The sequence below is a fragment of the Poecilia formosa genome, unplaced genomic scaffold (assembly GCF_000485575.1).
Source record: "Poecilia formosa unplaced genomic scaffold, Poecilia_formosa-5.1.2 Scaffold215, whole genome shotgun sequence".
Classification (NCBI taxonomy): Eukaryota; Metazoa; Chordata; class Actinopteri; order Cyprinodontiformes; family Poeciliidae; genus Poecilia; species Poecilia formosa.
In genome coordinates, this window is record NW_006800154.1 from 380,103 (window position 1) to 397,705 (window position 17,603).

Here is a 17,603-nt window from a genome sequence, read left to right on the forward strand (position 1 = left end):
TATCAGTCATGTGTTCTTGCTTCATCAAAAAGATGGGTAGAAAATCAACAAAGTTCTAAACGCCAAGAAGCTAAATGATCAGCAATTTCCTTTTCTGAAATAAAATTGACCAGAGACAAAACATTAATCCCTTTTGTATCTTGAGTAATTAAAATGTAATGTGATCATTATGAATATGCACTGGTAATCATTGCTGCTTAAGGTTTATTTGCAGTATTGCATAAAGATACAAAAAAAAAAAAAAAAAAAAACTATGCAGGCCTTCAACGAATATCGGATTCATGTTGATATGTAGTCAATTTAACACTTCTGGATCTACGGTTAGCTCTTTAGATCTTTAATCCATCACATTCTGTATATGAACAAATTATCGCTAAGCATCCATGATTTTCCCACAGCACTTGAAAACTTCCAATTATGTAACAACAAAAAGACTCCTGAGAATTCATCCTTTCCGTTTGTCATCTCTCTGACTGCAAGAGTGCACCGGCCGGGTACATCAGCAGCTGAGCTTGAATGAGAAGGCGGGAAACAAAGACGAGAAGCATCAAATGGCTCCTTGTAGCCACCCAGCAACAGTCTTTCACAGTGACTTCCCTCTGCAGGCCTTGTGCCGATGATAGAGAGGAGGATGATGGGGGGGGTTACTCAAACGTCCTGTCCCGTCAGGCTCAGTGACGCTTGTTCTCCTTGTCGGTCGTGTGTTCTTTCTTTTCCGTCAGGGGGGGAGCCAGCCACAGACAGAGGAGGATGATGAGGTGACAGACGTGGAGGGCTGCAGAGCTGCTGTTAGTCGAGGGGTAGGTGTTCCACGAGAGCTCAATCAGCCCCAGAATCAGGACTCTGCACACCAGAATGAAACGCATCATTGTCCTCGTGCAATTCCACCACAAATTTGGACGTCAGTGTCAAAGTAAAAGCTCTAATTTCAAGACTGGACCTTACCTGAGCAGGTGGGCCAACTTCTTGACACCGCCACTCCACAGCAGGTAAGGCAGCGTGTGGAAGTACCACACGTAGAACTGGTAGTGCAACGAACGGCTGAAGCACATGCCGATGAAGTTAGATGTGAAGAGAATCAGAACTATCTGTGGCTCGCTGTTAAAGACTTAAACTACAAAAGAAATGGTTATTCATTTCAGGCCTTTTAAAGTTAAAAAGTAATTTCAAGCACAGTAGTTTGAACTGATTCTAAATTTTTAGTAACAGCTTTAGTTAAGAGCTGTGAAAATACAGGATTAGTAAAAGTAATGCTGGACTTTGCATGATTTGCTAAGCTATAGAGGCTAAAGAAAAACATTTAAAAACAATTCTTAGGTTCAGAAGAAACACAAGCATGGGTATTTCTCATTAAAATTCAAATTTTTTAAAAGATTTAACTGTAAGGATATGATCCACAGTGATGCCCTGAGCAGGGATTTTCCTCTTGCTTGGTTCTTTAAGAAGCTCAACTATGTTTTCTCCTGGTCTGAAAAAAACAGAAATTACAAGAAAATATTATAAAAAATATTTATATAACAGTTTGCTTTCTAAAGAAAAAAAGTACTTGAAAGTGAACTAAACATTGGACTACCATTCAGATCATATAAATATTTAAGTAGCATCAAAATTCAGTGATACTGCATTATGCCTCAAAGATCCATCACAGACTGATGAACATGTTAGAAATTTGAATAACATTAAGAGGACCTTTATGCTAATATTATGACCCAAAACATGAAGCTCCTTATGAATGCATGCTGAATCTCAGTTTCTTGCAGATCTTCTGCTGTTTCTCTGTGGGACTCATACAAACTCATCTGAGAGTTTATTGGTTCACAGGCAAACAAAACCCTAAAACAAAATCTGTTCAATCAAATCGTCTCTCCTGGAATCACAGCACATCCCAGGTCAGTCTCACCTCTTCCAGCGGCGGAGAGCGAAGAGCAGCAGAGTGAGGAGGTGAGCTGCCAGCAGGACCAAGTGGAAGTAGCGGTTCAAGAAGAGCCACTCTGGCAGGAAGCGCCAGTTCACCGTCCACTTGAACATGAACTGACGGCCCAGATCGAAGGCGCGGCTCAAATAGCCAACGGGATTGTTCAATAGGAAAGGCAAACCCAGGAGAAGCTACAGCAAGCAAAGGAAAATTTAGGATGATTGTTCCCGAAATATATAGACACTAGAAAGTCTGAGTTTCATGTTTTGGATTAAAAGGAGTGCTTACCTGTATGGCTGCACATAGTGAAAGTTTAGGGATCGTTCTGACGAGGCCAAATTCCCACAAAAGGCAAAAAAGTAATCCAGGGGCAAAAAGAAGCACATTCATTTTCACAGACACTGCTAAACTGTCAGAAAGAGGGAAAGATTGAGCTGTAATTTCATCACCTCAAGTCATGAAGGAATGTGATCAATTTGAATACGTTTTTTTAACAGTGAAGTCTTAAAATAAGTAATAGTTCACACACTTGCCTGTACACACCACAGCCCAGAGTCCAGTATCCATCCAGAAAGAGATTAGTGGCTGCAAACAGCAGCATCATGGCCACTGGATCATTAAAGAGACGCAGCACAAAGATGGAATGGATCCGATACGAGGCGCAGCACACAAAGAAGAACACATACGGAGGAACCTAAAAAAAAAAAAAAGTCAGAAGATGAAAAAAAAATGCGTACTTGCTCTGCTATTAAACTCCACTTGACAGACTGGAGTTTCAAGATGAAACCAGAGGTTTTGCTAGAAAACCGACAGACCTTCTTGGTGCGGTTGTATATTCTGAAGACAAGCAGCAGCGTGACAAGATAGAACACTGCAAAAATGTACTGGCCCAGGCGGATGTTCACGCCGCGGCTGGTGATGTAGTACAGAGCCGTGAAGATGTAGACAAACCCTGCAGGGTACCTGGAGTAACAGGAGGATCGATTTATCAACACATTCTGAACTGAAAGGATCAGAAAAGGCTACGTTGCAAAAACGTCTTTGTAAAACTCACACCAAAGGGCCGGTGTCTCCTTTAAGCTCGGTGTAGTCGTAGGTACCGTTGATAACTCCCTCCACCTCATCCATGTACGCCTTCCAGTCGATCTCTGTGTCTGCACGTGTCATATTCATTTATTACTAACATAAAACTATTAGAAATACTAAATTAAATTTTATTTTTCACTTTAGGAATGGCAATCTACAGATAATAGTAATATTAACCTATAAGTTAATTATTCAGTAGCAATAGAGCTTTCTTTTTTTTTTCTTTATTGACATTTATCAGCCATTTTATGCTTTTATGACTGGAATGGGCTGCACAACAAGTCCAACAGTTGTTGCAATGCACCTGTCACATATCTTTATCGTAAAGGACTACTTTAATGTGAGACATAGCATCCTGCATGGCATTTTTCAAAATGATCAGAAAAAGCGCTATGCAAGTTATTATACAGATATAATAATATCTGCTCTTATCACAGTTAACTTTTATGCTGAAATTAAGCAATACTTTGTCATTTGGGGGTGAAAACGTAATTAATTTTGACATTTTAAATTTGTTTTTAAATAAATCAAGGTTTATTTAAAATAAAACTCCCAAAAAAACTAAATTGTTTTCAAAAAAACCTTGCAAATTCAAAGCCTGATTTTGCAACTTTTGCACAACCAAAAGCACAGAATATCACACACTGCGAATGTTTCCATTGTATTTCGTGCAAACATTTTATTTTTCCGACTATTTTACTTAGATGATCAGATTGTCACCACAAATACGCATAAGAATCCATGCTATGAATGCAAAATTCAAACAACTTACACACGACCTATACAGCAAAACTAATAAAATACTAAAATTATCATGATTACTTAAAACAAACATTTCCGTTTGACACTAAGACAGATTGAGTGTGTAATCCAGTGGCAGGTGTTAAGAGTTCAGTTAATGCTTTGCTAATGCTAGCCATTTAGCATCCGGACGCCTTCAGGAACACGACATCACACAGGAGCATGCTAACTAGCAGCACGGCAACTTACATGCCACTTTCTGTATGACCCATAAGTTTATTCCAATTTCCAGGATCCACAGCACTGAAACAACCAGTAACGTATGTTCCGTCTTGAACAGGATCAAGTGCTTGTCCTGCCAAAGAGTGTGGAGTTTTCCCCACAGAGGGGACGGAGAGCCCCGGCTTTTTCTCCGCACACCTCCAGCCATCTCGGCGCTTAGAGGCGACGTGGAGGAGAGGCCGTGCGCCAACATCTGTCACGTGACGACGCTGTTGTCTACGTGACGTGACCCAGAAGTGTTAGCTTGACAACTTTAATTCATTTCATTTTGTCCTTAAGGTAACAAAGAGTAACTTGTGTGCTAGGTTATTTATAAACATGTGCTTGGATTACCTAAATGTTATGAGTCCTATCGGTGCTTTACGTTACATTAGAGTAATTAATTGCAGAGGTCAATATTAGTTCCTGACAGTGTTAGCATGCTAGCTAACTAGCAAAGCAATGTAGTGGGATTTAAAGTCAATATACTTTGGATGCTAAAGCATGGGGAACAGACAGGCTCTCGAGACAAAACAATTACAAAATATATTGCAAACCGGTTCTCGAGGTTTTAGGCAGACAGTTTTACTGAATCTCAGAACTAACTTCAAGTCTGAAGTACCAATAACAGGTGTGGAGTTCACTGGCAGTTTGTTCTGTAAAATCCCAGCACAGCTTCTATTTTGAAGCACTTCCTGCTTCCTCACGGTGAGGAAGTTCCTAAGGCAATTTAGAAAACGTCTGTGGTATCTTTTTTCCTCTAATGTAAACAAATTACGTTGCTATGTGCTGCATGAGTACTTTTTTTTTATCCTTGTAATGACTGCAATGTCCACTTGCTGTTTTTTTTTCCATTAACTGCACTGATGTAACATGGATTGAAAACCCCTGATTAACACAGTTATATTGATGCAGTTATGGTAAAAGAAAACTACACTTTTATCTTTTTTGTTTTAGAATTGGGATGGCAACAGTTCCTCACATCACAACCTTGAATAAAACACCACAGTTTCATGGTGTCAATGTATTTAAACAAGCATTGAAAAACAAATGTTAAGAATGCGACTGAAAGTTTCTTTTTGCAAGGGACTTAAATTCAAAACAGCTAAAATGATCTTTTTTGTAATTGGGTGCCGGGGGCGGGGGATCATCTTTTAAATCCCTGGCAATTCCAATTATGGCTAACACCAATTTTTGTTTTTTGTTGGTTTTTTTGTCTGAAAGTTACCAAATACTGGCACAAAGCCACTAAGTTCACAAGAATTGGTTGACTATTGTCAATCATGCGTTTGAGTACGTCAGTCAGCTCTCTCTCATGGCAGAGCAAAAGTCAACGGTGGATAATTTTTGGATAAGATTGGTTTCTTCTGTAAGTATTGGCAGATCTCCAATCTTTGAACAACAATTTGTGCACCCATACGTGTAAGCAAGAGAAAATTATTTGAACTTTCTTTCAACCAGTGGACCAATAGGGCGCAACAACCCGTGGTGAGGGGTAACACCATAGAAACAATATGTTGTCAAATTGTTGCAGCGTTAAAACGGTAGTTTGATTAAAGGAACCAGCCCATTTCTAGGCTCTAAAATAATATAAATCTAACACCAAGTGAACCACAACAGACCCGCAGATTCCATTCTGTTATAATGAATGGAAAAGGTAAATGGGAAAACAAATACAAGTCCAAAAAACACAGATGCAAAAATATGGGTGTCCTTTTCTAAAAATGGCTGTACTATTTGTGAAACATATCAACAATGTCACTGTAAGTCTTGCTACCCGTTCTCACATATTGCATCTGGTTTCTTTTCTGGTTTCAGGGCTGTGATAGGACGCCCAGAGAGAATGAATGGGTTTTCTCCAACCTTTACAGAGGCAATGTGCCTTGGTGCCAGCTTGAGCCTCTCTGGCGTCTTTTACTATCTATACAAAAGAAGTAGATTAATAGTTAAGAAACTTGAAGTAAGTATTTTTTATATATATATAAATATACTTATCCTGGAAATGTGTTCATCTAACATCTGATTGCTTTTGTACTTAAAGTGTTTGAACCTTTGAGTTGTTGCTTGCAAGTGATCCAGGTTTTCTGAAGCTGCAGTGTATATTGTCAGCTCCTCATTACACGCAAGACTGACACATTTGAAATAAAATATAATCTTCATGATGAAGTATGTTAACCATAACAGTCGGTAATACTACAATAACTATTGAGGAAAAAAAAAAAAAAGGTTAAAAAAAAGATACTTTTCTATACTTTTGTGGAAATTCACTGAAACTACAACCTTTGTTGGAAAGTTACACCAGTTAGTAGTGTAACTGTACTACATGCAGACCTGTGAATGTACCGCGTAGAGCATATTTTTACCGATTTATCTTCTTTCCAGAATGCTCCACACATTAGTATAGATGGAAACCTCGAAGAACTTTTGAAAGTCACTCCTGGAGCCTGCCTACAGTATGCCGTGGTGGAAGGTAATCAGAACGTCACTGTTTTGATACAGACGTGAACTGAATGCCTTGAACAGTGAAAGACATTCAAGGTTCATATTTCCTTCTCCTGGATGCATGTGTCCACATGTAGGTACAGTAAAGCCAGTGGATGAGCCTCTAACAAGCTGTTTCAGCAAAGACATTTCTGGTGTGTTGCAAAGATTTACAATTGTAGAGCACAGGCTGATATGGAGCAGCATTTCCCGCACATGGTGAGAGTCTGATATAAACACATATGAAATGTTTGGTATTATATCAGGTTTCAAACTATTGTTTCATATGTTTTGAGATAGCATGTTTGCCATTTAAATGCCTTACAGATGTTCCTCCTATTGGATTCTGGATACTTTCTCTGTGCATTATATAATAGGGCAGCTTGATAATGGGGAAAAAAAATATCACAATAATCTAGAATTATTCTGTAATGAGCTTGTAAAAAGTATTGCACTTACTGAGCAGAGCTTTAACTTTTTCTTGACTCCCATTCCAAGTAGTATTCCTATCCTACATTTTAACAAAGTAATTTAGCATTCCATGATTGTAAATGAATTGCAAAAACTAAATAAATATTACACAAAAAAATAATACTACTATTAAGCCCTCCTATATAGGACCAGAATATTTCACCCAAACAAATTAGCTCACTTTCAAAAGATCCTATGATTTCATTCAAATGTTGTTAGAAATATATTAAATACAACTTAACAACCGGTTATCCACACACATTCATGCTTTCCAGCTACAAAATGGCGCCATCTACAGAAAGATATTATTTACTAACCAATACTGCCAAAGACTGTTTTTGTGATCGTTTTGAGCAAAATTAAAACTGAATGAAACTGAATTATCTCTATATAAATTACAGTTGAAGTATATTTCCTAATTAGGTGACCTTTGATGGCATTTGATTTTACCAATGTACACCAAGATGTTTTTTTTTTTATTGACAACTGTATACTAATTTTTCCACTTTGTTTAAGAATGACCTTACATTTGTAAACTCAATAATACCTAAAGTGCATGATATCATCGCACATAGTTTAAAACTTTACATTTTATTTTTGCTAAGCAGAACCACTTTCCCTTTCTTTGGCTCTGCTTTCTACAGGAGGGACTCAGAACGCATCTTACACCAAAGAGTGAATATGGTGCCCTTTGTTTTGCTTGGATTAGACGAGGCTGCGGTCAAAGTTCAGTCTCCTCTACAAGCAGCTGGAAGGTACACAGAGGTCATCAATGAGAAATTTCACCAGTCCACTCTAGGTTTTGGAGAGCTTGTAGGATTTTTCCTCAGTGGAGAAAAGTCTAAAGGAGTCCTGGAGATTGAAGAAATGCTTAAGGTCAGTTTGTAGATGAATCTAAAGTCTTACTTTAGATGTTTCATAGTTTTGATGCTTCTTACAAAGGCAGATATTTCTGATGATAATCAAACTCTCTTAAAGGTGGGCACAACGCTTATCGGCATCGGCGAGTTGACCCTAGACACAGACGGCACTGTGACTCTTCGGCCCCCCTCTGATAATTCTCCATATTTTTTGAGCTTGACAGACTTTGAAAACCTGCAAAATGAAATTCACAACATAGCTGGTTTTTGGAAGGTGCTAGCTGTCGTCTCGGCCTTGGCCGGGACAGCAGTGCTCTTCTGGGCCGGCCTGCGATTCTACCGCATCCTTAAGGATCGCTGGGAGCAGGAGGCAATGAACAGGGAGTTTGTCCGTATGCAAGCCGAAGCCACAAGACTGCATGCCGAAAGAGCAAATGTAGAAGGTTTTGAAGAGGGAGATAACAATCAAATGGGGAATGTCTGTGTGATCTGTCTCAGTCAGCCAAGGGACTGCATCCTGTTGAACTGTGCACACGTGTGCTGCTGCTTCGCCTGCTTCCGGGCCCTCCCACAAAGAACGTGCCCCATCTGTCGGCAGAACATTGCCCGGGTTCTGCCGTTCTATCTGCCATAAGGCGCCTGTATGACCATTTACCTTCGGTGCACTGAGGCTCTACAATAAATCTGAAATAAAAAGACTTCGGGAACGGTTTTGCACTAAACGAGGTATGATGTTAAACTGTGAGAAGGGGGGAAAAAAAAGTGTGTAATATATGCATTTTCTTGTAATACAGAGTTTTATTTTTGGTAAATGTGCCTTATGAGGAAAAAAAAAACAAGGCTGCTGCTGTATCAGTGATAGAATTGTATTGTGTATGTTTGCTCAAAAAAGTTTGTTTTTAGTCTTATTAAAGAGAAAAAGGCTTTAGTGTTGTAGAGAAAAAGGCTTTAGTGTTGTAGTTTTAGGTCATGTACAGCTAAAAGAATGTTTTACATACTTGTTACATCAAATTTAGTAAAGCATCACTGGCAAGTATTTGTAAGAGGGCAACATGCTGTCATAATTAACACTTGGGAAAGATGTGACTAATTTACTAAACTTGTTATATCAAAGCGAATAAAGTATTTAAGCAATCTGAGGGTTTGAAAATGATTCTTAGAACCTAATTATTGGTTGGTGTTTGCAAAGCAGCCAATCCTGGAGTGGCATTTATTTTAATGCTGATCGTATCCCTAAGAGAAGAGAAATGGAAGACGATGGATGTTCTGTGGTATACACTATGGTTGGAAATTTATTGGTATACTTGATGTTTGAACTTTTAAAACAGAGAAGGGTTTCAATATTTCACTTATTTGAGGGAGGCCCACTGTACTGTATTTAAATATTTCATCCCATTAAAAACAGTGATATCACTTGGACATAAAGGAGTAGCCTAATGCAAAAACACCAACCAACCAATTAGACTCATTTCCAGCTATCACACCAGAGCAGACCTAGTTTTGGCTCTTCAAAATGCCTTAAATCTAATTTGCATTGGTTTAAGAAGATATTAGAACGCTGCTTTGAGATTTTAATCCACATTGACAACATCGCTTTACAGCTGCTGGTGAAGTTGTGGCTTCAAAACCAATGATGCAAACCTCTTGTTGCACCACATCCTAAAGTTAATCTACCAGACCAACTGTGCAGACCACTGGAGTTCAGTGAACTAACTTTCATATAAAAATAACAGCTTGACATAATTCACTGGAAGGGCATTTAAACTACGTACTCTTAGCTGTTGAATAACATTTTAAATTTTTTCATTATGTAGTCCCCCAATTGTATTCCACCCTGGGCAGAAAGCCACATTGTACATATGAAAAGTCACACCACTGCTTGCATTAACCGACAACATGAAATAACCTAGACATTTATTCAAGTAGATGATAGATGATAAGACATAGATATACCTGGAGTCTGGCCCATTATGCTTTTAAGTAAAAGTTTTTGCATAAATTAGCAAAAGCAGTAGATTTGGAAAGACAGATGGTGTAAATATTATCTGCATTTATTTAATGCTTGCCGACATTATTTCAACAGCAAGTTCATTGCGAAAGCAGATGGGAAGACGCATTCAAGTTTGTATTTAGAAGCACACACAAAAACGTAAATTGAAAGGAAAAGACAGAATTGAGCAGGCAAAGAGTGAAGTACCAAGACAGAGTGAGAAACAAAGACGTGGAAGACTCAGGGTCTCGCAAATCCTCCTGAGTTAAGATAAAGGGCCACTCTGTTGTGTGTGCAGCTACAGAAGTTGCAAGGCATGAAAAAGAAGAAAATAATATTCTCTTAGTGATTATTCTTCATTCTTATGAGGTTTTCAGCTGAAACTGATTCTTTAGAGTGCTTTTAAAGAGATAAGTACTCGTGCTTTTGGGGGGGGGGATGATGCTTTGTACCTGCATTAAATGAATTACATTTTAATGCAAGCAGATTATTTTCCTGATTTACTTTTTCTACCACTAGGTGTCCATCTTTGTTCACTTTAAGTGGGTGGAACAGTCGCGTAATGACTGGCAGAAAGGGAAGACCCTGACTCAAGTGGATGTTCCCACATCACATGCAATTATCACACACAGTAAGACCCTTAATCTGCCCTGATAGCTGTCAAATTACATAGATAACATGATTATTCCCTAATTGGTTCTGCTTAATAGCAGTAAATGGGATTGTAGAGCTTTATTTAAAATATATTACACTGTATGTTTCTTTTAAATTGTCCCTTTTTGTGCATTTTTGTGTCGGATTAAAAGAAAAAGTTCGTGTTTTGAAATATTTTACATCCCAACAGAAAGCATCAGCCAAAGCCACAGCAGATGGAGGCTAATTCTGTGTGTAGCAGCACAATAGCTCTTTAAATAGAAATGGCGCGCGTCCGTCTCTGATGAGAGAAGTTCTGATAAATCTTTGAAAATCCTGACACTTTCTGACTTCGTGTGCCTTTGCTGCACATCGTTCGGGCCAGCACGGGGAGCTGTTTCCCTTTTGCTTTGACGCCGCTCGCCAGGTTTTTCACAGCCACCCCTGCAGAGATGCATTATCTCAGGAGACAGAGCCATCACAGCACGCCTCGGCCCCTGATGCCAATTACCGCTGTCACCCCATCTGCTTTGGGCATGCAGTGAAATGTGGGATAGGTTGACCTACTTTCTGACAGCAGTGTGACTGCAGCTCTTCTCTTCTCAGCAACAGACGGCGAGCGCTTTCCCTGGGGAGAGCAAGACAGGGAGCGAAGATCAAGAGAAATATAATTTAGTTAGAAAAATAAGGATTCTTTTTTTGTGTGTGTGTGTCTGTATTCTTAATTCAAGTAGACAAAAATAATTACATTCTTAGTTTTTACATAATGAGATTACATTGTTTCCCTGGAGGTGTTGTTGCAGCTTTTGTTCATGTCGTTCTGGTGGTGTGACTTGTGTCCCTAAATTCCTCTGGCCTTCCAGAACAATAAATAAATAACAGCGAGACGCTCTGCAATTAATCAAAGGAATGTAAAAAAATATATATAAATAAATAAAAATAAATTTAAGTTATGTAGGTAGGTAGCTAACTATATTCTGTTAGCTTCTTTCAATGCGTCGTCCAGCTGTAAATTTTGCATTTTTTCATAGATGTTTTATGTTCAAATTTATGATACGAAATAAACTTGTATATTGCGTTATTGTGGATATTTGTCTGAAGCTTTTTAGACTTGGAAAACACTTTTATTGAGCCTCACAGCTAAGATATATATATAATAACCCAAGTAATTTGCATAAATCTAGATGGAATAAGATCTAGTCATTCTATGTATTATTCATGTCTGGGCTTTTTTGCACAGAGAACACTGAAGTGACTGTTCAGTCTATAGTAAGCAGAAGAGAGACAATGGCACATTCAGTAGCCTAAGAAGACTGAACCCCAAAAAATCAAGGCTCTTTCCTCTCTTCTTTAACATGAAGGAAATAATGCACGTTAAATTGCATCTGGAAAAAGTTATTGTTGGTCACTACTGCTTAATTTCGATGTAATTTACCGACATTCCTTATTTACAGAACTAATCTGGCCCAATAACAACATTTCCCCAACTGTGTTTCGAATAAGAAAGAAATATTTCCTTCATGCTCTTCCAAATATGGATGTAATCTGACACGTTTTTTTAAATCATGTATTATAATTTTTGCAGATTTTTGCTAAATGACATGAATTGAAGGTGAAAACCTTTTTTTAACCTGAGTTAACCTCCGGTTAAAAAAAAACTAAGGTTAATCTCACCAAATTTGTTCTGGGGACCCATACGTGATAGGACTGAATTACATAAGTAAGATGTACCTCTTTTCTTTTTTTTCCATCCCTTGCGAGTGTTTGTGCTCTTATGCACATTCATTTGCTTCAGATTTGGAAATCAAAGCTGTGCTCGAGTAAGTGAGCTGTTTTGTTTTGTGGGAGACAGAGCGCATTAGAGTGTGCAGGTCTGCTGTCCAGAGATAGATGGTGCTTGTTCCCCCTTGCTGATCAGCTCCTCCTCACCCACGACGAAAAGGCTGTGCAACCATATGAACAGCCAACCTCGTCCCTGCATGCCTCTATCGCTCGTCCTCCATACTTCAGCTTCCATCAGCAAGCAGAAACAGGAAAAACTCTTGTTTTATGCAAAGCACAACCAACCTTTGAGAAACGAAATCATATGTTTTTAAGTGTAAAAAATAATGTAGGACGATCTCCTGTGCTTTACATCTCTGGTAAATTCAAATCAGTGTGAATTTCATAAAGGCCTTAAAAACGATGTCTTGCTTAGAACCTTGAGACTTTTAACTTTTCTTTCACTCCTGGTGTCGAGGTCATCGACACCAGGAGTCGATGACCTCATCGACTCCTGGTTCAAAAAGTTTTAATGATAGAAGACGTTTAGAAAATGTTTAGTTGAACACATAAAACAACTGGTACAACATTAGACAAAAAGGATTTTCTTAGAACCCTATGCAAGAGTCAGAGCAGAAAAACAGTCTTGCCGAACTAAAGCTCACCAAAGGGAACTTAGAAAAAGACCAGAACATCTGAAATCATGTTCTGTGGGCAGAAGAAATATTAGTGATAAACCAAAAATGAAGAATTGGAAAGTTCTGGAATAGCCTAGTCAAAGGCCAGTTCTTGATCTCATTTAGATCCTGGCAGTAAATTGACATGAGCTGAACATGCAAGGCACCGCTAAAACATCTTGGAGTTGAAAGTGAGGAGTGGGTGAGGCAGACCTTCCTCAGAAAGATGTCGGATATATTTTGCATATGGCTGCAAAAACTGAGACAACTTATATCCGGAATATACTAAGATGTCTAATGCATGTAAAAGCTAACATCAACTATGGATAAGAGTATGCAGAAAAGCAACAGCTTTCACAAGTAACAGAAAAAAAAATAACCCGGTGCTATCATGATGCAGCACTCATTAAGAATGTATTCAAAGCTAAGGCCGCTTACAGCAAATCACCAATTCTCACATTGCTCCTGCAGCAGCATGCAGCGCTAAGTCCCACAAATGCAAACCCTTGAGCACAGATTCAGCTTCCTTGTAGACGTGGCGTGGACGAGGTGGAGCATGCAGCATGGCTTCAGTGTAGCGCACTCTTGCCGTCAGTATTTCTAATTCAGCTGTGCACTCGCTGATCCAAGTGCAGGAGCTGCGCCAACGTTCCCACAATCACCCGGAGGATGTTTATGCCAAAAAGCCAACAGCAATAATCTCCACGACAAGAAGGGAAAGCGCGCAGCGCACTGTCAACGTGGTCAGTGACTGCATAGGCTGTGTGTGTCTTCTCTTTATGCATAGGCATTTTCAATTTTCCTATAATATAAAAGCTGCTTTTAACTTCCTTCCTTTAAACAAACACACACACAAACACACACAGACAGTCATACATCCCTCCCCCATTAATGATTACAGGCATTTCCCCGAAAGTGATTCTAAATCTAAGTATAATCACCACTTTCCAAAGAGGTCTTGCTATATGTGCCTCATACACACACACACACACACACACACACACACACACACACACACACACAGTGAGAAATTGATTCTGGCTCTTAACTCTGTGCTTGTTATTGGTGTTTTTCCTCAGCTATAGTGTTCCTCCAGGAGGAACACAATGTGTTTACACAGAGTGAGAAGAAGATACAGTGTGTGTGCGTGTGTGTGTGTGTGTATGCGTGCGTGTGTGTGCATGAGTGCGTGCGTGCGTGCGTGTGTGTGTGTGTGTGTGTGTGTGTGTATGATACATTGTACGGATCATTTTCCTTACAGATTCTCCTTATATGGCTGCGATAGACTGGCGACCTGTCCAGGGTGTACCCCACCTCTCACCCATTGACCGCTGGAGATAGGCACCAGCACTTCTGGTGACCCCACAAGGGATAAGCATGTAAGATAATGGATGGACGGACAAATGGAGGGACAACACTCGGGCTCTGTAAGATAAGGTCCTGTTTTTGGGTTAGAGATTCGGTTGAGGATTAAGGTGTGAATTGATCTTAGATTAATGTACTGGTAGTTGTCCAGTTTAGGGTAAGGGTCTGGATTAGGCAGTAGAAGTACATGAAAATTGAACGAAGGTAAATGCAAAGTCCCTGTGAAGATAGAAAGATGTGTATATATGTATGTAGGTGTGGATGTACTAGTATATACTATCCTACGGTCCTCATATTTTTTGCAGTCCTACTGCACTACTATTCAGATTTAAAGGAACGGTGTGAATTGAGTTTTAGAGAGGGATAGGGTTAGGTATAGGTTAGTGAGGTTAGGGTTAGGGAAAATGTCTTGGTTAGGCATAAATCCAGTTCCTAAAATGAATGGATGTTAATACAAAGTCCTCATTTTGTACTGAAGTACAATGGTGTGTGTTTTAGTGCTTGGTCTGCTCCTGGAGAGATACAGGGAGGGGGCATGGGGGTAAGTGACTCAGCACAATGATTCATTTGTAATTGGGAGCAGTGCTTTGAGAGCATACACACACACACACACACACACACACGTACATAGATGCACATTCGTACACACACTGTCTTCTTCAGGGTGGCTGACCTTGTCAGAGATGATGGGGCCCGCTGAGCGAGGCGGATCATTAGCAACTGCTACCTGCTATTACAGCGGAGAAGGAGAAACACAGAGAATGGGACAAAAGACGAGACGCATTGGCTGTGCTCCGATGTGAGTGCAAGTCAGGATAGACGCATATGAAGCGACATCTGATAGCATCTCAGGCAGCAGGTCAAATATTACCTGAAATCTGTCACAAAGGAGGAAAATGATGGCAGGGGGCAGCTTCTAAATCAAGAGCAGCTTTTGTGACTCAGCACTGGAGAAGTACATTAATATGCAGAGGAACAGTTGTAATATATCATCATATTGTAATAAAACATTGAATATCCATCCGTTTTCAGTGTCGGTGCCTTTCTCCAATAAGCTGAATCAGCTAGCATAACTTTTATATAGACAAACCTGACTTTGAAACAATGCAGTCAGATCAGTGCTGTGCTCCTGCCCACTGCAAAATCCACTCTGCCAGACAGAGAGGCAGGATTCATCACTGATGAGAACACATGTCCGCTGCTCTAGACCAGGGGTCGCTTACTTCAGACATCGGGATGCAGCTGCTCAGCCATGAAGCAAGCTCTATGATTTTATGGCTGAGCTGCCACAAAACTTTCAGTTTTGTTAAATTACTACCAGACAACAGTGGGGTTTTGCACAGATATTGGAAGTAGTTTAAGACATTTAATTAAGTGTCTAAATATTATTTAACTTCTATTTAACACTTTGTTAAATAGAAATCTGGCTCGGTGTCATAAAAAAGTTAAGAAGCATGTTTAGGTGTTAAAAGTAAAATGCGCCTTGAATGTGCATGCTTTGTGCACTTATTACTACGGACGGGTTACTAGATATGTACATATGCATGATGTGACACACTAATAATGCTGGACAAAGTTCATCCAGAAGAAGAGAAAAAAGTTGTCGGGCCTCATTTGAACCTCAGCTATGTCATCTGCGGCCTGTTGGCGTCACTCTTGCTCCTCCATCACTCTGAGCAGCGTCCCCCCCCCACCAACCCCCACCACACGCACACATACACGCGCGCGCGCGCGCACGCACACACACACTACATACAGGACGCGCACACCCTCGCGCTTCAACCCCGGATGGATGACTTCACCGCTCTGCCTGGGTTTCCTTTATGATCCCGGGATCTCCCACATCCCTCGCCAGACATCAGCCAGCAGCACAACTGAACGCAGCTCCCTCTCTGACTCCCTCTTTTTCTCTCCCTCCTCTTTCTCTCTCTCTTTTTCTCTCTCTCCCCTTAACGCACAAACACCTTCTCTGGCTGCAGCTGCACCGCATACAGAGACCGCAACGCACCGGGTTCCACTCTCAGAGAGAAACCCTCCTGCAGGAGACAAGCGGCTGCAATTTGCGCGAAGAGGGATCTAAATCTCCCCGAGGAAAGGAAGTCTGCTTTGTGTTGCTCCTTTTTTTATTATTTCTTCCCCTTCTTTTCTACGCGGGGTAGCTCTTCTATACGTGCCACAATGTCCGAGGTGCTGCCATACAACGAGGGCAAAATGAGCGGCTACGGAGCGGACAGCGAGGTCAGCCAGATGTCCTTTAGCTGCGGACTGCAGGACACAAGCGCCTTCTTCGCTGCGTCGCAGGCGAAAAGACCCCCAAAGCTGGGACAGATCGGCAGAGCCAAGCACGGTAAAGGATGCTTTTTTGTTGTTTTTTGTTTTTTTGTTTAATGACAAGTTGGGGAAAGATTCAAAATGAGAGAGAGAGAGAGAGAGAGAGAGAGAGAGAGAGAGAGAGAGAGAGAAAAAATAACAAAGGTGTTGCAGAGTCTGGAATATTCCAGCCACCTTAATCAGTGCGCAAATACTTCCAGGTGACATTCTGTTTACATTCAGACAGGAGATTATCTCCGCGCTCGCAGGGACACACCCTGTAGGCACTCTTTATTAAACAGTAAGGATAAAAGGCTGGCTCTGTGCCATTAAAGATGCGCCTTTATGTGCCAGAATTTAATTTGGGCATTTCGTGCGCCACCAATAGATAAGGCGAAACGACGTACTGTGTCATTGTCATAGTTTTATATTGAATCTGAGCTGCTTTGATCTAAACATCTTCATCCATTTCCCCCCCTCCCCTCCCCTTCCCCCTTTTGTCCACAGTGGTCATCGAGGACGACCGAATAGACGAGGTCCTGAAGGGGATGACGGACAAGTCCTCACCTGGCGTTTAAAGCGTCTCCGATGGCCTTGCAGACTTTTTTAATTTCCGATCACCCGATTTGAAGCACTTGTCGGCTGTGCATGTTCGAGGATTGCAGGAGAGAAAGAGAGAGAGGAGAAGAAGAAGAGGAGGAAGAAGAAGAAGAAAAAAACACGGGCAGCTCTGAACGAGGATGGGGATGATGAAAGAAGGAGAAAAAAAGAAGGGGAATGGACAAAGCTTTGAGGGGGGGGGAAGGAAAAGGAAGAGGTGAAGAAAGACTGGTGGACTCTAAGAGGAGGGGGGAGAGAAAAAAATAAAGACCAAGATTTATTGTGGGATTGCTGGCAATTCTCCAAAAAGAATCCCGATTTTAACTACCGATGCGCAGCAGGATGTTGAGATGGCTGCTGCGCATCTCAACCTCTGCTGACTTAAAATAATGGATGAACTTGTCGTTTTCCTTCACGATCATCTCTTTCTGTTTCTTTTTTTTCTAGAAATA

At 40.5% G+C, this 17,603-nt stretch overlaps 3 protein-coding genes across 4 annotated transcripts; 2 read left to right on the plus strand and 1 right to left on the minus strand.

Moving 5' to 3' along the window:
- Positions 1–187: 187 nt before the first annotated feature.
- On the minus strand, positions 188–5,122 carry alg3 (ALG3 alpha-1,3- mannosyltransferase). Of its 2 annotated transcripts, none has more exons than XM_016679591.1 (9): positions 4,610–5,122; positions 2,970–3,069; positions 2,731–2,878; positions 2,449–2,609; positions 2,204–2,324; positions 1,901–2,106; positions 1,392–1,468; positions 946–1,090; positions 188–843 (listed from the first exon to the last, which is right to left on the minus strand). In XM_016679591.1, exons 2-9 carry the CDS (start codon positions 3,041–3,043, stop codon positions 672–674), a joined length of 1,104 nt encoding a protein of 367 aa, XP_016535077.1. In that variant the 5' UTR covers positions 3,044–3,069; positions 4,610–5,122; the 3' UTR covers positions 188–671. The 2 variants fall into 2 exon arrangements, with proteins under 2 accessions (XP_016535077.1, XP_007568009.1); XM_007567947.2 differs by lacking the exon at positions 4,610–5,122 and adding an exon at positions 3,992–4,299 and having other exon boundaries at positions 317–843.
- Positions 4,215–8,954, plus strand: mul2 (mitochondrial E3 ubiquitin protein ligase 2). Its single transcript, XM_007567946.2, has 6 exons — positions 4,215–4,303; positions 5,822–5,963; positions 6,386–6,473; positions 6,583–6,703; positions 7,600–7,831; positions 7,934–8,954. Exons 2-6 carry the CDS (start codon positions 5,847–5,849, stop codon positions 8,447–8,449), a joined length of 1,074 nt encoding a protein of 357 aa, XP_007568008.1. The 5' UTR covers positions 4,215–4,303; positions 5,822–5,846; the 3' UTR covers positions 8,450–8,954.
- Positions 8,955–16,071: 7,117 nt separating this feature from the next.
- On the plus strand, positions 16,072–17,396 carry camk2n2a (calcium/calmodulin-dependent protein kinase II inhibitor 2a). Its single transcript, XM_007567949.2, has 2 exons — positions 16,072–16,588; positions 17,059–17,396. Exons 1-2 carry the CDS (start codon positions 16,420–16,422, stop codon positions 17,127–17,129), a joined length of 240 nt encoding a protein of 79 aa, XP_007568011.1. The 5' UTR covers positions 16,072–16,419; the 3' UTR covers positions 17,130–17,396.
- Positions 17,397–17,603: the final 207 nt, after the last annotated feature.